This window comes from Lepisosteus platostomus, chromosome 8, assembly GCF_059453375.1.
Source record: "Lepisosteus platostomus isolate fLepPlt1 chromosome 8, fLepPlt1.hap1, whole genome shotgun sequence".
NCBI classification, from domain to species: Eukaryota; Metazoa; Chordata; class Actinopteri; order Semionotiformes; family Lepisosteidae; genus Lepisosteus; species Lepisosteus platostomus.
Genome location: NC_142618.1, coordinates 18178796 through 18201334, shown reverse-complemented (window position 1 = coordinate 18201334; position 22539 = coordinate 18178796). Strand labels below are relative to the sequence as shown.

General features: G+C 48.4%; 2 protein-coding genes and 1 long non-coding RNA gene across 10 annotated transcripts in view; 1 reads left to right on the top strand and 2 right to left on the bottom strand.

The window, feature by feature from the left end:
- Positions 1-965: 965 nt before the first annotated feature.
- On the top strand, positions 966-11716 carry tmem132a (transmembrane protein 132A). Its single transcript, XM_088644291.1, has 11 exons — positions 966-2770; positions 4003-4211; positions 5390-5575; positions 5667-6202; positions 6606-6758; positions 7050-7248; positions 7871-8014; positions 8859-9061; positions 9260-9485; positions 9649-9840; positions 10328-11716. The coding sequence occupies exons 1-11, from the start codon at positions 2656-2658 to the stop codon at positions 11072-11074; spliced, it is 2910 nt and encodes a 969-aa protein (XP_088500417.1). The 5' UTR covers positions 966-2655; the 3' UTR covers positions 11075-11716.
- On the bottom strand, positions 11406-15067 carry LOC148656973 (uncharacterized). The gene is made up of 2 exons (XR_015941062.1): positions 14734-15067; positions 11406-12392 (listed from the first exon to the last, which is right to left on the bottom strand). It is a non-coding gene; the product is annotated as an uncharacterized LOC148656973 (long non-coding RNA).
- Positions 15068-20782: 5715 nt separating this feature from the next.
- The window catches only part of LOC148656971 (neural cell adhesion molecule 1-like), a 77389-nt gene continuing 75632 nt past the window's right edge, over positions 20783-22539 (bottom strand). For 7 of the 8 annotated variants that reach the window (XM_088644286.1, XM_088644279.1, XM_088644283.1 and 4 more), the window contains 3 exons: positions 21898-22161; positions 21470-21610; positions 20783-21211 (listed from right to left, as the gene is read on the bottom strand). In XM_088644286.1, the coding sequence (XP_088500412.1) occupies positions 21477-21610; positions 21898-22161 (398 nt within the window). In that variant the 3' untranslated portion in view covers positions 20783-21211; positions 21470-21476. The remainder of the gene's footprint in view (positions 21212-21469; positions 21611-21897; positions 22162-22539) is intronic. The other variant, XM_088644280.1, reaches the window with a different exon arrangement.

Genomic DNA, 22539 nt, shown 5'->3' with positions numbered 1-22539 from the left:
CTCTTGCCAGTATAAAAGAGGGAATCTCTGTAGTAAGACCAGAGTAGGAGTTAGTGGTAAAGACTGGAGCCAGGAATAGATACAGTGGTAGGTACCTGGTACATCAGTGCAGGATCCCCGCAATGTGACAAAGTGACAGTTGTTTGGCTGCTTTTCAAGCAAAGAGGATTAAGGAGGCCATGTCCTGATCTGTGATTATTTAATCAACGATCAGGGGATTAGAATATTGAGAGAGAAGGAAAAGATGAGAGGAGTGAAAGAGAGGGAGAAGGAGAGAATGAGGAGGTAATATAACAGACAATCACTGACTGGACACTACAGTACATTAACACTGCACTGAGAGAGAGGGGTTAATACAGTCCAGACACACTGACTGGACACTACAGGGCATTGACACTGCACTGAGAGAGAGGGGTTAATACAGTCCAGACACACTGACTGGACACTACAGGACATTAACACTACACTGAGAGAGAGGGGTTAATACAGTCCAGACACACTGACTGGACACTACAGGACATTAACACTGCACTGAGAGAGAGGGGTTAATACAGTCCAGACACACTGACTGGACACTACAGGACATTAACACTGCACTGAGAGAGAGGGGTTAATACAGTCCAGACACACTGACTGGACACTACAGTACATTAACACTGCACTGAGAGAGAGGGGTTAATACAGTCCAGACACACTGACTGGACACTACAGGACATTAACACTACACTGAGAGAGAGGGGTTAATACAGTCCAGACACACTGACTGGACACTACAGGACATTAACACTGCACTGAGAGAGAGGGGTTAATACAGTCCAGACACACTGACTGGACACTACAGTACATTAACACTGCACTGAGAGAGAGGGGTTAATACAGTCCAGACACACTGACTGGACACTACAGGACATTAACACTGCACTGAGAGAGAGGGGTTAATACAGTCCAGACACACTAACTGGACACTACAGTACATTAACACTGCACTGAGAGAGAGGGGTTAATACAGTCCAGACACACTGACTGGACACTACAGTACATTAACACTGCACTGAGAGAGAGGGGTTAATACAGTCCAGACACACTGACTGGACACTACAGGACATTAACACTGCACTGAGAGAGAGGGGTTAATACAGTCCAGACACACTGACTGGACACTACAGGACATTAACACTGCACTGAGAGAGAGGGGTTAATACAGTCCAGACACACTGACTGGACACTACAGTACATCAACACTGCACTGAGAGAGAGGGGTTTATACAGTGAATATTTGGTTCATGTGGAAAATGATAATGTTTTTTTTCCCGTTGAAGAGGTAGACGGGAGAGACTGAGTGGGATGTTTGTCTAATTTTACCAAGCACTATAACAAAACGATTGTCGTTTTCTGGAATTTTATTTGAAGGTATTTATTAAAACTAACACAAAATACCTTGCTTTTGTATTTCGTTTTTTATTTTTAATATCGGAGAAAGCCTTTTCAAAGAAAAGTCGTCTTCTACATTCTCAGTTGGGAGCGAGAAGGGCGTGTCGTACTTGTCTGCTATCCGTGTAGTTTCTAGTCTTTACCGATACGCTCCTGTCGGACCAGGCGGTGAAGCCGCAGGCAGCAGTAGTGACGGTCACTGTCACAGCGCCCGCCCGCACGAGAGAGCTCGGCGCGCGCAGGACTGAGCATCGCCGTCACGCCCGACACCTGACGGCGCTCCCCGCGCGGCACGGCCCCCCGCGGGCACAGACAGCGAGCAGTGTGCGGGTCATCGCTGTCTACTGGACCTGACCCGGACTGGACACGGCCCTGTCCACTGGACCTGACCCTGAGCGGGCACGGACCTGTCCACTGGACCTGACCCGGACTGGACACGGCCCTGTCCACTGGACCTGACCCTGAGCGGGCACGGACCTGTCCACTGGACCTGACCCGGACTGGACACGGCCCTGTCCACTGGACCTGACCCTGAGCGGGCACGGACCTGTCCACTGGACCTGACCCCGAGCAGACACAGACCTGTCCACTGGACCTGACCCAGAGCGGGCACGGACCTGTCCTCTGGATCAGACCCGGACTGGACACAGACCTGTCCACTGGATCAGTCCCTGGGCGGACATGGACCTCTAAACTGGACCAGCCCCTGGGAGGACACGGAGCTCTAAACTGGACCAAACCAGGACTGGAAACGACCCTGTCTACTGGACCTGACCCTGAGCGGACACGGACCTCTAAACTGGACCAGATTCTCAGCGGACACGGAGCACTAAACTGGACCTGACCCGGACTGGACACGGCCCTGTCCACTGGACCAGCCCCTGCTCGGACACGGCCCTGTCCACTGGACCAGCCCCTGCTCGGACACAGCCCTGTCCTCTGGACCAGCCTCTGGCGGTTGGTGTGAGCATGTTATATCATTAACGCTCAGTGGCGGCGGCAGTCGCGCTGTGGACGTGCTCTCTCGGGCGGTGCAGGAAAGCGGATGTGCTCGGCGGTGTGAATGACGCTCTCCAGGGGCAGAGCTGCGGGCTGCAGACCGGGCGGGAGGCGCGTGTTCGCGCAGTGAATCCCCCGCCCCTCGAGTACCTGCGCTCGCGTGTGCATCTCACTGAACGCGTGCTCTCGGGTCCCTCGCGCCCCGCGCAGGTGCAGGCGGCAGGGATGGACAGCCGCTCGCGCCGCCGCGGGACCTCTGAGAAGGGAGAGGCGGCCGGGTCACGGATTGGCCGCGGACACTCGTGTGGAGTCGTGCTCTTCTGCTGCGTGTCACTGTCTGGTGAGTGTGCAGACCGGCGATGTTGCTGTTAGTAGTAATACTGCTAAACTCACTGGGATAAAAACACGCGGGGTCGTGGTAACAGCACTGTTAGATAAAGGAGTCCGTTACTACTGACTAATGAAGCTCCTGTTGTTACTATTATTATCATTGTTATTATTGTTATTATTAGTAGTAATACTATAAGCAGCAGTAGTGGTACCAGCAGCAGTATCAGTAGCAGTAGTGATACTAGCAGCAGTATAAGTAGTAGTAGTGATACAAGCAGCAGTATTAGTATAGTAGCAGTAGTGATACTAGCAGCAGTATCAGTATAGTAGCAGTAGTGATACTAACAGCAGTATCAGTAGCAGTAGTGATACTAGCAGCAGTATCAGTAGCAGTAGTGATACTAGCAGCAGTATAGTAGCAGTAGTGATACTAGCAGCAGTATCAGTAGCAGTAGTGATACTAGCAGCAGTATCAGTAGCAGTAGTGATACAAGCAGCAGTATTAGTATAGTAGCAGTAGTGATACTAGCAGCAGTATCAGTAGCAGTAGTGATACTAGCAGCAGTATTAATATAGTAGCAGTAGTGATACTAGCAGCAGTATCAGTGTAGCAGCAGTATCAGTAGTCCAGTAATAAGTCTTGACAATAAGTCAGTAGTGTACACCATACACAAACACAACAGCCACAATCACTGCAGGGCCTTGACGCAATAGGTATTGACAACGTTGTTTGAGCACTGTTACCTGTCTATGAGGGATGTGTCGAACATGAATTAGCTCTTTATCCAATTGAAACGTTACAGGAGGCAGAGCTGTCTCTGACTCTGCACATAGTTCATCCTAGACGTCACAGAGAGCTGTTTCATGCTTATTAGATTGACATCAGCGTGGCACAGATAAATTTAGCCATTGACACAGATGTATGAGATGTATTTTAAGCCTTTAACAACTGCTTTTGTTGACTTGAACGGTGTTCATTCTCAGATATGTATCTACATACGTACCGCTATCGTTTGTCTGAAACTGTTCAGCGGGGTGACTGGGGATTGACCTGGGTTAATGCCCTAGAGGTGCTAACGGTTTCCACAGACCAGTTCCAGGGTTAGCTTTTCCTGAATCGTAAAGCCAGACGTTGGGCTGTCGGGTCTGAACCGAGACTGTGGGCGCGGACCCTGACTCGCAGGTGTTTGCTGAATGACAGATCACGATCTCACGCTGTCGTCTGTCTCCTGTCTCCCCCAGTCTTCGGCCAGCCCTCTCCCCTCTCTCTCCAAGCCCGGGTCTCGGTGTCGGGGCCCTGGAGCCCCCTGCCCCTCTCCCAGGCCCAGCAGGATCTCTTCGGGAACTCCAGCCTGCTGTCCTGCTCACAGCCTCTGCTCCTACTGCCCCTCGCGGGGCCACCGGGACCACCCACAGTCCAGGCTTCACTCGGGCCCTACACTGTCTCACAGGTAACCTGTGTGAGTTCAACCCACTGAACACTGTCTCCCAGGTACCCTGTGTGAGTTCAACCCACTGCACACTGTCTCACAGGTACCCTGTGTGAGTTCAACCCACTGAACACTGTCTCACAGGTACCCTGTGTGAGTTCAACCCACTGAACACTGTCTCACAGGTACCCAGTGTGAGCTCAGCCCACTGAACACTGTCTCACAGGTACCCTGCGTGAGCTCAGCCCACTGAACACTGTCTCACAGGTACCCTGTGTGAGTTCAACCCACTGAACACTGTCTCACAGGTACCCAGTGTGAGCTCAGCCCACTGAACACTGTCTCACAGGTACCCAGTGTGAGCTCAGCCTGCTGCACACTGTCTCACAGGTACCCTGTGTGAGCTCAGCCCACTGAACACTGTCTCACAGGTACCCAGTGTGAGCTCAGCCCACTGAACACTGTCTCACAGGTACCCTGTGTGAGCTCAGCCTGCTGCACACTGTCTCACAGGTACCCTGTGTGAGCTCAGCCCACTGAACACTGTCTCACAGGTACCCTGTGTGAGCTCAGCCCACTGAACACTGTCTCACAGGTACCCTGTGTGAGCTCAGCCCACTGAACACTGTCTCACAGGTACCCTGTGTGAGCTCAGCCCACTGAACACTGTCTCACAGGTACCCTGTGTGAGCTCAGCCCACTGAACACTGTCAACCAGGTACCCAGTGTGAGCTCAGCCCACTGAACACTGTCTCACAGGTACCCTGTGTGAGCTCAGCCCACTGAACACTGTCTCACAGGTACCCAGTGTGAGCTCAGCCCACTGAACACTGTCTCACAGGTACCCTGCGTGAGCTCAGCCCACTGAACACTGTCTCACAGGTACCCTGCGTGAGCTCAGCCCACTGAACACTGTCTCACAGGTACCCTGTGTGAGCTCAGCCCACTGAACACTGTCGACCAGGTACCCAGTGTGAGCTCAGCCCACTGAACACTGTCTCACAGGTACCCTGTGTGAGCTCAGCCTGCTGCACACTGTCTCACAGGTAATCAAGTGTCTGTAGAGAGGTGCCGCTGGTTCATGAGAGCGGTGTGTATTGATCAGTGTCTGTAGAGGTGTGCCAAGGTTTCTGAGAGAGGTGTGTCTCTACAGTTGTGTACTCACTTTCTGCAGAATCAACTCTCTTTCCTTTCTGTAGGAGTACTCCCGGTCTCTCCTTCCTCTGTCCCCCCTTCTCTCAGCGTCTCTCCTAACCGCCGGAGAAGAGAATGGGTTTCTGGTCCGAGTGTTATTTCACTGGCGGGGGGCTGACAGCAGGGGGCGCTGTGTGACTCTGCACGCATTCAAAGCAACCCAAGAACTGAGGGCTGCCTGTCTCACAGAGGTAAAAAGAAAAGCACGCAACGTTGTCTGAACGTGGCTTTTGCGTCTGGGATTTTGCTACTCAGTCAGCACTCACCTCTTCTCTGCCCCAGGCTCCACTGGGGGTGTGTGTGGCCTCCCTCTCTCTCCCCAGCTCGTGGCTGAAGGCCCGGGACCCCGTCCTGCCCGCGCAGAAACACACACCGGCGCACAGACACAAGCCCAGGCGCCACAGAGGCAGCGCAGCTAGCGGCTCCAGCCCCATGGACGCCCAAGTGCAGCTCTATTACTCCGACGACGGCCCTCCTGCGCTAATGGACGGGGCGCCACCTAGCTGTTTGGAGGCCAGACTGGAGCGCTCTCAGAGCAAGCTGTATTACACGGGAGCAGTGAGGCTGACGGGGGGCGAGAGAGCCAGGAACACAATGAGGAATGATTGGCAGCCTCCTGGCTCCTGTGTTGGGGCCCAGGACCGAGCTGGTTCAGACAAACAGGAGGATGCCCCCTCTCTGCAGCAGGCGGAGGAGGAGCTCTGGCTGGATCCCGATGTGTTCATTAGATACCAGAGGGGGCCGGCGAGGTTCAGCCAGCCGGTAGCCGTCTCTGTCCGCCTGCGGTCCAACTTCAGCGCTGATTTCGTGGTGATAAGGTGCTGGACGTGCTTTATGTTTTCAGTGATGTAAAGTAGCTACTCTCTCTCAGTGCAGTGTTAATGTCCTGTAGTGTCCAGTCAGTGTGTCTGGACTGTATTAACCCTTCTCTCTCAGTGCAGTGTTAATGTCCTGTAGTGTCCAGTCAGTGTGTCTGTACTGTATTAACCCCTCTCTCTCAGTGCAGTGTTAATGTACTGGAGTGTCCAGTCAGTGTGTCTGTACTGTATTAACCCCTCTCTCTCAGTGCAGTGTTAATGTCCTGTAGTGTCCAGTCAGTGTGTCTGTATTTACACCTCTCTCCCTCTGTTGTCTTTGTCTCTACTGTATTAACCCTTCAAAAAGAGAGGGGCTAATACAGTACAAAATATTAACCCCTCTCTCTTGCTTTATTCTTCAAAGGTTAAAGGTTAAGAAAGGGCAGATGACAGTTTTGACAGTTCCAGTCATGACCTCTGGCCTTTGGGTCGTTGCCATGGAGAAATCTGTGGGAGCAAAACAGGAAACAACATCACTGATCTGCCATCGCCTGAAGGGACTCACCCAGACACTCAGGTACAGGTGCAGAGGAGCAGTTTAACAGTCCGCTGAGCTACTGAGAACCCTGCACAGCTGTCAGCCGATGAGCTCCTGTTATGGAAGGTTTAATTGGCCCCACACATGCAATTAATCTTAACGATCATCAGAGAGGAGAGCAGCCCCAGCTATGGGAATATTCCAATACAGTACTTAATCCTCTACTTGTATATATGTATTTTTTTAACTGTACATGTCCGTAGTGTATCTGCAGTCGGTCAGTGTGTTTCCTGTTTGACCCCCCTCACTCTGTGTGTGTGCGTCTCTCAGTTCCTCTCTCTATCAGGAGGTGGCCTGCATCTCTCTCCAGTGCGAAGGGGACTCTGTCTCCAAGGGTGCGGTCAGTCGCAGGGTGTTCTGGAGGGTGGAGTACTCAGGACACAATAACCCCATGCCACCTCTGGGGGGCACCGCATCCTTGTTTACCTTCTCCCACAGAGACATAGTGGGCATTGCACCGATCACCGAGGTACTGTACCGACGCTCTCCGATGGTGCTTGTCGGTCCTCCTGTTTTCGCACCTTGCTATGTATCGGTCTCCTGTCAGTCATTAGAAGTGTCCAGTAGAAATGCCCACATGAGCACCACAGGGACTGAAATATCAGCCCACCACTCGTGGCCCTTGTGGCCCCATGGAGATCTATTATTGGGTCTGTTCTGGCCCGGGAGGAAAGTGCTCCACAGTGCCATTGTTCCTTTTCATAATCAAAACGCTCAGTGCCTGAAACTGAAACCCACTTCCTGTTGAGATCTCAGATTTCTCTTATTAACATGCTGAAACATCAGTATTAATTCTCTAGGGAGACAAGAGTTCTGTTTTTCACAGTTGCCCATGTATACCGACATGATGCCCATGTGTTAAGGCCAGTAGGTGTGTACCGCTGCAGGAATTTCTTAGGTGCTCCATTGCCATACCTTGTCTATGACACCTTTGAGTGATTTTCTGCCTGGTGTTTCATTATGTCTGTGTTTTAGTGTGCAGTAAGGTGAAGTCTGCCTGTTCTCCCTTTTGGATTAGAAGTTCCCTTTTCAGCAGCATAACAGTGCCGTGAGCCAAGGTGGTGCCAGTTTGTGTTTGCTTTCCCACACAGACCGCTTCTCTGATCAACACGGCCATTCTCACTGGCCAGCCCGTGTCACTTCCTGTGACCGTCCTTGCTGTGGGGCATGATGGGAAGGTGTCTGACGTTACCAGTGCCGTCACCTGTCACTCTGCTGATGAGGACATCATTAAGGTCCTGTTAACTATATGACTGTTCAGTGGCTGCTGACGCACTAGTACTAGAAGTAGCAATAGTGGTACAAGGGGTAGTATGTTTACCTACAGGAACAGTTAGGTAGTAACTCATAGCAGGAGTAAATCAGAAATAGATCATCCCTGGTACACCAGCATGCCAGCTTGCTAATTCCAGTGCCAGTGTAAGCTCTGGATGAAGCACATGGCCATTATGTCTTAAATCAGTAGGGTCTCCAAAAGTAGGCCATCACTATTAAATTCCTGCACTCTGCATGACCTCTGTGTCATCAGCACGTTCTTCTGGGGCAGAGAAAAGCACAAAGTCCCGTGGCATTACCCCAGAACGAGTTGCTAGGCTGGGAGGAGTGAGGATCTGTCCATCACACTCACACCAGCTGTTATACAGACCACACCCTGCCAGCCAACACAGTCAAACCGAGGGACTGGGGTGTGGGAGTGTGGAACAGGCCGTCCAGCCATGTTGCTGAAGGCGATACCCTGGCTTCTTTCAAGAAACAGCTGGTGATCTTCCAGTCAAAGCAGAAAGCACGTCTGTACACCAAGGTTTAGAATGTAAAACATGTTACCAATGAGAGGAGGCCCAGAAACCCATTTCGTTTTTACTAGTTACTTGACTGAGGACACCCTCGTGGTTTTCATTGTTCAAGGCTAGAAGTTTGTGGGAGTCTAGAAAAAGCCGAGTTTTAAATGCGAACTTTGGGTCAATTAACTATTCGCATACAGGCAAGATGGAGCAAATGCCTTCTTCTTCTTGTTTGAAATCTTTCTCATCTTCCTATGTCACTTGTTTTGTGACTCCGCTCCTGTTCCGCTATTGGCAGGTGTCAAGTGACTGCTCCACCCTCTTTGTAGACGGGAGCGAATCAGGGCGAGGGGGCGTGTGTGCAGGGGTGGAGTTCTCCCTGGGCTCGTTCTCCGCCTCCCTCTGCCTGTCGGTGTGGGTTCCACAGCTTCCCCTGACCGTTGCACTGTCCGACTCCCAGCTCAGTCAGATAGACGGCTGGACAGCCCACACTGAGACGGGGTTAGTGTCTGTGCCCTGAGGCTGTACTGTAGAGCACTGTGATGGCTGTGCTGTAGTGTGCCTGTACTGTAGAGCACTGTGATGGCTGTGCTGTAGTGTGCCTATACCGTAGAGTACTGCGATCTGTATGGTCTGTGCTGTGTTGTATCTGTTCGTCGTGTAACAGCCAGTGAAGTAATTTTCCACCATTTCTCTCAGTTGTTCTCCAGTGTACCAGCGGTCCACAGTTCAGATCTGGGCTCAGTTTGCTGCTATGCCAGTGGATGCCCGACGTCAGGTGACGTACCTGCTGGGCTCCCCTGACTGGTTTGTGGATGTGACAGCGCTTGCCCGTCACGGGCTGAGAGTGGAAAACCCCCGAGTTGCCAGTCTTGATGAGCACGGCATTCTGATTGGTTTAGAGCCAGGAGTGACATCACTGCAGGTAATTGTGACGTTGTGTCAGATAATTTGAGATACAGGGCAATGATTCTTAATAACAGCTGTATACTCGTGCACCTATTTCTGAGTGTTTGTCCGGCCAGCCCTCTCCTATGACCAGTTTGATCTATAATGGGCTGGGGCTCCGTCTGTCTCTCTCTCTCCAGGTAGTGTCCAGCCAGTGGGACAGTGTGCTAGGGGAGTCAGAGGTCACAGTATCAGCTGACCCTGTGAAACTTGGTGACCTCAAGGTCCAGCTAGTGAGTGGGCTGACCTTGTCAATCACTGCCAGTCCCTCCCACCCTTCTGTCATCACAGCAACTGTCTCAGCGCAACACATCCTGTACACATATGGACAGGTGAGTGTGCAGTGTATGGACAGTGCAGTGTTAATGTCCTGTAGTGTCCAGTCAGTGTGTCTGGACTGTATTAACCCCTCTCTCTCAGTGCAGTGTTAATGTCCTGTAATGTCCAGTCAGTATGTCTGGACTGTATTAACCCCTCTCTCTCAGTGCAGTGTTAATGTCCTGTAGTGTCCAGTCAGTATGTCTGGACTGTATTAACCCCTCTCTCTCAGTGCAGTGTTAATGTCCTGTAGTGTCCAGTCAGTATGTCTGGACTGTATTAACCCCTCTCTCTCAGTGCAGTGTTAATGTCCTGTAATGTCCAGTCAGTGTGTCTGGACTGTATTAACCCCTCTCTCTCAGTGCAGTGTTAATGTCCTGTAGTGTCCAGTCAGTGTGTCTGGACTGTATTAACCCCTCTCTCTCAGTGCAGTGTTAATGTCCTGTAGTGTCCAGTCAGTGTGTCTGGACTGTATTAACCCCTCTCCCTCTTTTCCTGCAGGAAGCCTCTCTCAGCATATGGCTACAGTTCAGTGATGACACACTTGCCCCTTTGGGTTATTACGACGCCATCTCCTATTCCCTGCGCCTTACCTCACTGGCTGAATCTGTGGTGTCCGTGGTAACCGCTCCTCCTGGCTCTCAGCCGTCTGTCCTGCCCCGGGTGGTTGCTCGGGGTGATGGGGGCGGGCCTCTGCTGAGGGCGGAGCTTCTCCCCAGGGCTTGTCCCAGCCAGCCGCCCAGCACTGGGGAAGTGGGTGCAGGTCTGCCCTTGGCCCGCGGGTCTGGCTGGGTCAGGGTGAACCTTGACCACCCCTCCCGGCCGGCTGGGGCCGAAGACATGGATTTCGAGCTCCTGGAGATTTCCGATTTTTTCTTAGAACCGGATTCAGAGATGGATCAGGAATCCTTTGCTATTCCAGCTAATGACAGCCACCCAGGACATACGCAGAGGGAAGAGAGCGCTGTGCTGAGTCCCCATCACGTGGAGAACGGAGTGTTTGCACCGAACGGTTCCGATGTACCTTTGGTGCCGAGGGAGGGGAAAAAGCATGAAACAGAGGAGCTGAAGGTGGGGCTGGCAGCTCTGCTCTCTCTGCTCTGCCTCTCTGCCCTCCTCTTCCTCGTCAACTGCGTGCCCTGCACCCTGAGACAGACAGGAAGGGATAGAGGGACAAAGAGGAGCCTGACAGAGGGAGAGGGTCAGAGAGAGAATGAGGAGGCTGAGGACCAGCCACACAACCCTTAAGACTCTGAGCGAGAGAGATAGAGAGAAACTGAACACACTGTACATTAACACTGCACTGAGAGAGAGGGGTTAATACAGTCCAGACACACTGACTGGACACTACAGGACATTAACACTGCATTGAGAGAGAGGGGTTAATACAGTCCAGACACATTGACTGGACACTCCAGTACATTAACACTGCACTGAGAGAGAGGGGTTAATACAGTCCAGACACACTGACTGGACACTACAGGACATTAACACTGCACTGAGAGAGAGGGGTTAATACAGTCCAGACACACTGACTGGACACTACAGTACATTAACACTGCACTGAGAGAGAGAGGGGTTAATGCAGTAATACATTTATTGAGTAATCATGTACTACATAAATTCATATAATTTCACTTCAGATACTTTAAAGTCTATAGTTTGTTACAATATTGTTGTCATAATTAATTCTGTATAACTGCATATCATTTTTGTTTATTCTCTGTGGAATACATTTAGGAATTCTCTTTCTTTCCTAAGGTTTAAGGATGAAATGACTGAATGACAAATAGGTTTAGGAATGGGAAGTACTACACGTATGAGTCAATAATTTAATGTTTGTATATGTTTTCTTGTGTAGGTTTGAAAATATTAAATTTTTTGTTAGAATCCTGTTGATTATCTTGGGTTCCCTTAAGGGATGTAAGATGGTGTTGCTCAATTGGCTTTCAGCCTTAGGGTGCCCCCCAGTGGCCTTCTTGGTATTGCAGCCACAGGGTGCTGTGGGCAGGCCAATAAAGCTGAGTTTGAATGTGAGGGACGCACCTCCACTCGGTGGCTATGTCCCAGAAGCCACTTTAATGTAATGATAATGATGATAATGTTTCTTTCTTAGCCCTATACAATTTTTTTGCATTAGGGATTTGTCTTTTTGCATACCCCAGCTTTTCTCCATGAGACACATGGAGAAAAGCAGACACACAGGCAGGGAGAGAAGCTTGGGGTCAGAGCACAGGGTCAGCCATTGTACGGCGCCCCTGTAGCAGTTGGGGTTAAGGGCCTTGCTCAGGGGCCCACTGGAGTAGGATTCCTCTGCCGGCCGCGGGATTTGAACCAGCAACCTTCCAGTCACAGGCCCAGATCCTTAGCCACAGAGCCACTGCACCACAAGCCCAGTCAGCTCCTCTGTGCTGTAGAGCACGTGTGGAAAGTGCGCGAGAATTCGAGGTGCACCCTTGTAAAGAGGGTAACGGGACGCCCTCGTGTCCCAGCACTCGCCGGTCACTCGGCTCACAGTCAAAATACTTTGTGTTGCCGATGCGTCTTCTCCAGTGGCTAAGTACGTCTGCAGGGAATTATTAAAAATAAAATAATTAATAAAATAATATTAAAAATAATTCCACTTGCAGTTTGATGAAATTGAGTGGCACCTCGTCTGTCCCTGCACGCAAGCAGGGCGAGACAGAGAGCGTTCATGCATGTTGAGCAGGTTTGACTTAAAGACAAAGCAAGCTAAGGAAAGTCTGCCAATAGCTTATAATAAATTTAATAATTGCTTACACTTATATAGCATTTTTCTGGACCCTCCACTCAAAGCCCTTTACAGGTAATGGGGATCCCCTCCACCACCACCAGTGTGCAGCCCCACCTGGATGATGCTCCAGTCTGCTCACACACATCAGCTATCAGTGGGGAGGAGAGCAGAGTGATGAAGCCACTTCAGAGATGCAGATTATTAGGAGGCCGTGATGGGTGAAGGCCAGGGGGAAATTTGACCAGGACCCCAGGGTGACACCCCTACTCTTTTCAAGAAACACCCTGGGATTTTTAATGACCACAGAGTCAGGACCTCGGTTTTATGTCTCATCTGAAGGACATCGCCTTTTTTGTCCTAATGCACCATACTGGGGAATTAGGACCCACACAGATGGCAGGGTGAGCGCCCCCTTCTGGCTCCAATAATACCTCTTTCAGCAGCAACCTTAGCTTTCCCAGGAATCTTTATGCCAATAATAATAATAAAATAATAATAATTGCTTACACTTATATAACGCTTTTCTGGACACTCCACTTAAAGCGCTTTACAGGTAATGGGGACTCCCTTCCACCACCACCAATGTGCAGCATCCACCTGGATGATGCGACGGCAGCCATAGTGCGCCAGAACGTTCACCACACATCAGCTCTCAGTGGGGAGGAGAGCAGAGTAATGCAGCCAATTCATAGAGGAGGATTATTAGGAGGCCATGATTGATAAGGGCCAATGGGAAATTTGGCCAAGACGCCGGGGTTACACCCCTACTCTTTTCGAGAAATGCTCTGGGATTTTTAACGACCACAGAGAGTCAGGACCTCGGTTTTACGTCTCATCCGAAGGACGGCGCCTGTTGTACCCGTCTTGATGGAGACCCCAGGTTTATGAAGTAAAAGAGAGGGGAGCCCCAAAGCATCCATTATAGTTTTAAGTTCACTCAGCACAAACCACCACAGCAGCCACTTAACCAGTGAATTCGTATTCCCAGCAGGACAGAACCATCAGCTTCCTGAGCTCATTTCAATATGCGCACAACCTGGCCGATTTGATCAATCCTGACCTATACAGTGTTCCACACCTTCTGGGTTTATTTCATTTCATCTTTAACTGCCCTGAGTGAGTATAGTCACCCAAGCTCTCAACATCTTAGAATTCCACACGAAATGACATTCCTGGCCGTTGATGAGCGAGTTCTGAAGGATGAACTGGACACCTCAAATAGAAACGATTCTGTTACTGGTGAACAACACAGAAAAAGTTTTCATTGTGCTTTTCTCTCTCTCTCATTCTTCTTTCACTATCAACCCAATGTCAGGGCCTGAGCCTGAACTCACTAATAAAAACAGTCAAATTTTTCAAAACCTTGTAAAGATAGAGATGTAGATAGCAGGGGTGATGAAGTGTGAGAACCAACAGTCTGTATGGGGCTGGGTGAGTGTGGTCTGGAGGTGTCTGAGGGTTTCACTGGTATCTCTGCTTCAGGCCGGGGCAGTTTCACATGTTGAAGGAGCAGTGAGGACAGCGCTGCTTGTTAAAGACCAGAGCTTTTATACACAACTGACCGCTATTTCAACACGATACAGATACATTTGAGTCATTTTCCTATTAAGATGAACATTTAAATAGGAGCCACGCAGAAAAACAGCTGTTCTTCTTTAACCCATTACCGCTGTAAAAGCAAAGCTGTGCTTCATGCAATATCCCTGCTGTCTCTGCATTAAACTGGACACAGTGACACTCATCTCAGACTGGCCCAGCTCCACAGCAGTGTTTCCTGTGTATGATTAGCGATGTCCAGACACTGTCAGGTCACTGTGTCCAGTGTGGTGTCTCCGGGGGAAAAGTTATCTCCGTTACGTAAAATTACTCACACCACATTTTTTCCTCTTAATTTCCGTGGAGTTTTACTCTGTTTCGCCTGTCCGTTTATCTTCCAAATCCAGTCTGTGATCCGTTCTCTCAATCCTTGTTCTATCTGAATTACAAAGTCCCTAAAATAACACAAATCTGCGCCATATCAAAGCCACAATCCGTAAACCATAATTCTTCCATCCTTTCGTAACACCAAGCTGATTCCTCTATCGCCTCACAAACTTCGGCGCCGGTTCACCACTTCCGGGGCATTTATATTTTGTTTCCTGACGAGACTCACCTGTGTCTCGTTATTTTTCGGAATACGCCCTTTCTATCTGCAGGTCAGCTGGGTTTTCTTGGCGGCCATCTTGCTCAGGTCTAAGTCGAGTATATTGAGCAGGTCGTTCCTGAAATACCTGTCCTGGATGGCCCTTCCCCTGGTCATTTTACACCAGTTTAATACAGAGACATTAAATTTAATCTTAGTGGGGAAATTACTCCAATGTATCTTTTCTTCTTGTGTTGAAATAGCAGTCAGTTCTGTGTAAAAGCCCCAGTCTTGACCAAAGCAGCACTGTCTCCTCACTGTTCCTCCCCAGTCTGGTGAAGAAACACTCACACCAGGGCCAGTTTTCCAGGAAGCCAGTTAACCAACCAGCATGTCTTTGGACTGTGGGAGGAAGCCAGAGCACCCATAGGAATCCCACATGAGCACAGGAGAACATACAATCTCCATGCACATAGCACACCAGTGTTTATGAATTGGCTTATATTTTTCTCTTATAATTTGTCAGATAATTCTGATACACAAGTTCTGTTTACAAAAATAGAAAATGATCAGTTCAGATGTAAATTAATAATAATGCTTATAATAATTACAGCAGTGGGCTTAATGTTGGTATGACTTACAGTCAGCTCTGTCGGTTCTGCAGGCTGCTCCTGCCTCACAGCTGCTGCCTGCACTGCTGCTGTCCCACTGCACTGCATGTCAGCTGTGTTTCCCTCCATTGTGCTGGACTGAGCAAAGTCTGGTCCTGCGCTATGAAAGGATTGTGCAGTAAATTTAGATCCATGTCATGTTTCATGACCTGCAGGCAAGCTGTAATGATTGTGTGTCACACGTCTGACACAGTGAGAACACATACCCTCTTCCCTCAGACGCTGGACTGTGAGACTCACATCTGACACAGTGAGAGCAGATACACTCGTCCCTGGACTTGAACATAAAGAAAACGAAAGAGCTAATAGTGGACTTTCGGAGACACAGGCCACACACTCACAGCCCACTCAGTATTGATAGAACGGAAGTGGAAACAGTCACCAGCTTTAGGTTTTTGGGAATTCACATCTCTAAAGATCTAACCTGGACTGTGAACACTGACTCTATCATGAAGAAGGCTCAGCAGCGCCTTTATATCTTGAGGTGCCTCAAGCGATGGGGGATGCCAATACATGTGTTGGTGAACTTCTACCGCTGCACCATCGAGAGCGTCCTCACCAACGGGATCACCGCGTGGTATGGCAACACCTCTTCGCGAGAAAGAAAGGCACTGCAGAGAATGGTCAATATGGCCCAGAAGATCATCGGCTGCGTTCTCATCCAGATTAAACAGCTCTATGAGGACCGCTGCCGTGGTAGAATTCTGGCCATCACAGAGGACAGTCACCACCCCGGGCATGAGCTCTTCACCCCACTGCCCTCAGGCAAGAGATATAAGAGCATACGGACACTGACCACTAGATTCTTCAACAGCTTCTATCCACAGGCAGTGAGACTGGCGAACACATTTAGCCATGCCCCTCGGACCACACCTACACCATCACCATCTACCTCTTTATGATTTCTTATCTATTGCACATCTCCAGTCATTGTTTACATGTCTGTATTGTTTACATTCAAACTGTTTACTTGTTTACTTGCACATTGTCTATTGTTTGTTTGTACATTGTCTTGATGCACTGTTTGCACTTTGTCTTGTTTTTTACACTTGTTTTACAATCGAGAGACTTTCTGTAAGTAAGTATTCCATTGTACCAGTACCGGTTACATATGGCAATAAAGTTCAAGTTCAAGTTCAAATTCAGGTTTTGCTTTTATCATTTTTCTTTTCACCAGTTTCTTTTTCCGTGGTTTGTCTGCATATCTGGTTCCTCCTGACAAATATGTTGGTGTGATAAACCTTCCTTTTGTAGCTCCATAGAGTATCACTAAGGTCACAAGGTTTTATTAGGATTTATTAAAAACGCATAGTAAAACAAATCAATGCTGAACTGTTCCCAGCAAGGAAAAAGTAAAAGTCCAGATAAAACCCTCCAGGCCCTGCCTTTGGCTCCCTCAGAGGGGAAGTGCACAATACACAGAAGACAGGTGAAGGGACAAAATCTATACAAGAGAAACACAGGTAAAACATGTACATGTGTAGGAGTGTGTAAGTATAGATGTGTGCGTATGGGAGTGTATATAAATATGCATGTGTGAGCTGCGTGTCCTTTGAGATGAGCTCTGTGAGTCTTCTCTGTGTGGACACTGGTGCCTGTGACCTGCCTGTCCTTTGAGATGAGTGTGTGAGTCTTCTCTGTGTGGACACTGGTGCCTGTGACCTGCCTGTTCTTTGAGATGAGTGTGTGAGTCTTCTCTGTGTGGACACTGGTGCCTGTGACCTGCCTGTTCTTTGAGATGAGTGTGTGAGTCTTCTCTGTGTGGACACTGGTGCCTGTGACCTGCCTGTCCTTTGAGATGAGTGTGTGAGTCTTCTCTGTGTGGACACTGGTGCCTGTGACCTGCCTGTCCTTTGAGATGAGTGTGTGGGTCTTCTCTGTGTGGACACTGGTGCCTGTGACCTGCCTGTCCTTTGAGATGAGTGTGTGGGTCTTCTCTGTGTGGACACTGGTGCCTGTGACCTGCCTGTCCTTTGAGATGAGTGTGTGAGTCTTCTCTGTGTGGACACTGGTGCCTGTGACCTGCCTGTCCTTTGAGATGAGTGTGTGGGTCTTCTCTGTGTGGACACTGGTGCCTGTGACCTGCCTGTCCTTTGAGATGAGTGTGTGAGTCTTCTCTGTGTGGACACTGGTGCCTGTGACCAGTGCAGTTGTGCCAATTGATACGATACGATATATCTTATCATTCATCAGCTCATTTTTTCATTATAAGAATTTGACCAAACAACATACATATAATTATGGGAATTACAATTCCTTACCATGATGCCCTTGTTTAATTGAAATCAATCTTTTTTAAATAACTAGGATGCTTTATATGTACAAATTCAATTGCAGATTAAGTCTATGCCTAGTGATGTGAATAAATAGTGAAGAGTAAGAGAGCTGGGCTCTGCTGAGTACATCTATACCTCCTGATGTAAGAAGTTATTGAAGAGAGCAAGAAAACTGGACATGATGTAGTGAGTTATGAGTGTGAACCTTCCTGTGCCCAGTGAACTGTTAATGCTCTAAGTGTGAGTGTGGTGAGTTAGGAGCTGTGTACAGTATGAGGCAAAAGACCAGAGAAGACCTGAAGGTGACAGGAGTGCCCTCAGTCTTCCCTGAAAGTGGTTAAAACAGAATGCTAGTATGCTGTGGCAGAGTTGTTAACTGTATTGTCACTTTACCCATATATTCCTATATATGTTACATTGCCACTTCACAGAAGCCCGGTTCTGTAATTTATTCAGTGTTTTACTATGGGTCTGTTCACAAGTGCAACACTGTACTGTAGTATGTGCAGTGCAATTGATTGATCAGGTGTTGTAAGGGGAATGTTTAAAGGGGAACTATAATTTTATTTTTATCTTTTGGGATTGGAAAGAATTGGCTTTGATGAGTGCATTTCAGACCACAGTAAAAGTAAAATGTACTTTTACATTGGAGGTTAGAAAACCCCCAATTTACATCACAAAATAGATGGAATTTCCGATGGTACAGTATGTGCAGTGCCATGTTCTGCAATCCAGAACGGGGCAATAAAACGTCCGGTGAGGTGAAGCAGCCCTATGACATTGTAAACAATGAGGCTTGTGAACACCTCTCTTTTAATCCAATAGAAATATTAATCTCAACTTCAAGGAATTTTTGCTGACAAATACTACCTTTGTGTTAACTCTGCATGCAAATCTTGTCGGAACATTTCTGAGTGAAATGTCTGCTGCCCAACCTGAACTTAATTTGCTCGTACATCACCTTACATTAGTCATTACAGCGACTAGCGAGCAGAAAGGGCCACAATACATCACAGTTCGCGCAACCTCTTGCTCTTGCCTGTGGTGAGACCAGGGGTTTGCGACAACATGATGACTTATGGTCCTTTCACAGAGCTCATGATTTTGTGCTTAATTCGAAATTTGCAAAATGTTTCTATACTGTCAAGATATTTATTTTGTTACTGAGAATTAATGACCAAGTCTGAGAAAGCAGGGAATCAGTTCCTCTTTAAACCTTTTGTTGAAGAGGCTGGAGTGTGGGCTTGTTTTCTGCTTGTCTAAAAGCTGATTCTGTCAGATCATTTCCTGTTCAAGCCTGCGGTGTGACCACTTCCCAGTTCTGTTCACAGAAATAAACTCCCGCTGCCTTGTTGGGGTCCAGTTAAACAGAAGGAGGTTCTTTCACACAAACGGAGTGAGCTTTGCTATATATATATATCATATGGTATTTTCACTGTTTATTTTACAGCAATTGAGAAAGATAACTTCACTATGGGAAAAGGTGTTTTGCATCATTAATATTGTAAATATTGTAGTTGTGTTTCTTGTAAACTACAGACATCTGCAACCTGTTGAAAAATAATGTAACAATGTGGGAGTGGGCGGCGCCGCGGCAAGCACTTGTAAGAAGTCAACGCCCCTAACTGAGGGACGGAGGCACTGATGTGAGGTTAGCATGAACCAAAAATAACCCACAAAAAGGGTGAAAAACCAAACAAAATGCCTGCCCTGATAAAGGTACATAGCAGGACAGGCAAAAAGAAGAAGAAAAATAACAACGACCTTACGCAGCTGTGAAGGCTGTATAAAGGCTCACTGGACACCTCCTGAAGGGACGAGCAGGGTCATCCCCAGAAGTGGAGGATCTATTCACCAGCAGTCCAAGAGGTCTGCTCTTCAAATTCTGCCCTCCTTACTGTCCCCCAAGCCCATCTACATTGTATGGGCGACAGGGCCTTCTCCTGCTATGCCCCCAAGCTCTGGAACTCTTTGCCCAAGGATATCAGAGAGTCACCCTCTCTAAACTCCTTCAAATCCAGACTCAACCCCCTCTTCTTCAGAAAAGCCTTTACTTAACTGGTTCCATTCTTCACCCCTCTGCTCTTCTTAGTACCACCATCCACAGTCTCCTCTGTATATTGTAATTGTGTCTTATCTTGTGTATTCTCCTTATTTATTGTCATACTCTTCTTATGTATTGTTATTGTCATCCTGTAAAGCGCTTTGAGAAGCCACCTTTAAAGGCGCTATATAAAATAAAGTTTATTATTATTATTATTATTATTATTATTATTATTATTATTATTATTACAGCACCAGCTCCTTCTTGCCTTCGCTCCTTCCCCATTTCCCTCTATAAAACCCCTCTCCTTTTACCCCAGATTAATTCTCTCCGCCTGTTTCCCTCTATAAAACTACTATTCTTTTACCCCAGATTCACTCTGTTTCCCTCTGTAAAGCTCCTCTCTTTCTCTCCTCTGAGTCCTGAGTATGTCTGCTCTCTCTCTGCCTCTCTTGCTCTTACCAGCTCTGTCACTAGCTCACCCGCTGTGATGAACGGGGCAATAAAACTGTCCATCAGCCTGTATTTCCCCACCCTGTAGGCCAGCCAGGAGCGCTCGTCTCGATACGTCTAACCAAGAGTTCATGATCCGTATCTGACCCACTGCCTCTCCTCTACAGTTTGACACATTTAACACCAATCAGAACAGGTCTAAACCTCAACAATTGAAAGGTGATGAAGTTCAACACAAACCTGCTGACATTCCTGAACCCCATCAGCTCAGGTTTGCTTGTCTTACAGAGACTCTGAGAAAAGACAGTGAGAGGTTCCCAGACATTGTCTACAGCCTGAGAGGACCCTACTCCCACCCCACTGTGAGTCTCCCAGTCACATCGGCACTGGGTGTCTCACAACACCATGGGGTTATGGAGTTAGGTTTGGTCTGTACAGGAGTTTGACCCCCACAGATTTAGAGACTCCTGGTTCCTGAATCTGAATAGTCTATTTGATGTCTCCTCTTCCCTCTGTCTCTGGAATTGTAATCTCACACTACGGTGGGTCTGTATCTACTTGTGCTGTACAAGTATATTATAATAAACTCTAGATCTTAAACCCCTGTTATGTATCAGACTGTAATAAAACTCCAGTCAAGTTATCAAACCATTTATTTCAAAAGAGATTGAATTACTCAAACAATGAACATAAGCAAGTTACATACACAAGTGAAATATTACAGCTTAGTGAGGCAGGAGATAATACACACTGTAACGCTTCCTTGTAGAGTGACTCAGGGTCGTGGGGACTGGAGCCCGTCCCAGCAAGCAACGGGCACAGAGCAGGATAGGACACCAGTCCACAGTAGGGCAGACACACAGAGGCAAATTAGCCTCCCAGTATGTCTTTGGGCTGTGGGAACACTGGGCTAACACACAAGCTCCACACAGATAGCATCCCAGGAACTGAATCCAGGGTCCAACACTGTGTTCAATTCCATTTTTTGTTTTGTTGTTTTTTGATTTTGTTTTTTAGGTGTTCTGCGATATATTGGGTGGATTTTCACTTCTCTTTCCTCTGTCCTGCAGTAAACACACAAAGACAGAGCAATATATCAGTGGACATCATTGGACACAGAGCAGTCAAGCACACACTGCGCAGTATCCTGAGGGGAAAGGGGGCAGTCAGCACACACAGCTCCTCTTCCATCACTCTCCAGAGCAGTGGAGGGTCTCGGCAGTGGACTGCTGAGACTAGAGTACCTATAGAGGGTAAAGACTGAACTAGAGGTGAGGACCCTCCAAACTCAAGACAAACTCCAGAGCCTGTAATACACTTGCCTGCCTCTCACTCTGTCAGCCTCTTCAGGATGAGCTCATTCCTAATCACAGCCAGGACTGCGAACACAGTCAGCACTCCGAACACTGACACAGTTACAAAGTGCACAGCTGCTGAAGTCACACTCCCACTGCTCCCAGTACCTGTGAAACAGCAGAGAGAGAGAGTAATACACAACACTACAGGACATTAACACTGCACTGAGAGAGAGGGGTTAATACAGCACAGACACACTGACTGGACACTACAGGACATTAACACTGCACTGAGAGAGAGGGGTTAATACAGTCCAGACACACTGACTGGACACTACAGGACATTAACACTGCACTGAGAGAGAGCAGTTAATACACTCCAGACAAAATAAGAAATCAAGTGACTCAAGTGTGGCAGCTACTGTCGAAAAGTTTATTTGACTCCAGTATCTTACCAAAGCAGTGATCCTCAGGTCTGACTGGGAGTGTCTCAGTGCTGACTGGGTTAGAGGCCACACAGCTGTAGGAGTGAGAGAGTCCTTCTGTCTCCAGAGGGAGAGTCAGGGGGGTGTTGAGATCGGGGTTGCTGGTGTTTGTCAGTGTCTCTCCCTCTCTCTGCCAGGACAGGGTCACCTCTCTCCCGTTACTCACAGAGCACAGCAGAGAGCAGCTCTCACTGACCTGAGACACTCTGGACACCTGAGGTTTGGACACTCTGTCTGTAGAGACATGACCTGAACTGTAAACTCTGTCTGCAGAGAGACAACAGCAGACAGTACAGACCCAATTCTGGACCTGCTGACAAATTGCTGCAGTGCTCTGTACACAGAATACACAACACTGTGGACACAAGTGATGCATAGCTTAAACACTGTAAGAGACAGGATTCTGTCAGACTGATTTTCATGCACACAGGGGACACAATGGAGACACTTACTGTCCTCTGTCAGTTTAAACACGGTGGACAAACTGACTGTCCACTGTCAGATTAAACACTGGACACAATGGACAAACTGACTGTTTTCTGAGAAGTTAAACACTGTGGACACAAAGGACACACTGACTGTCCAATGTCAGGTTAAATCTTGGACACAATG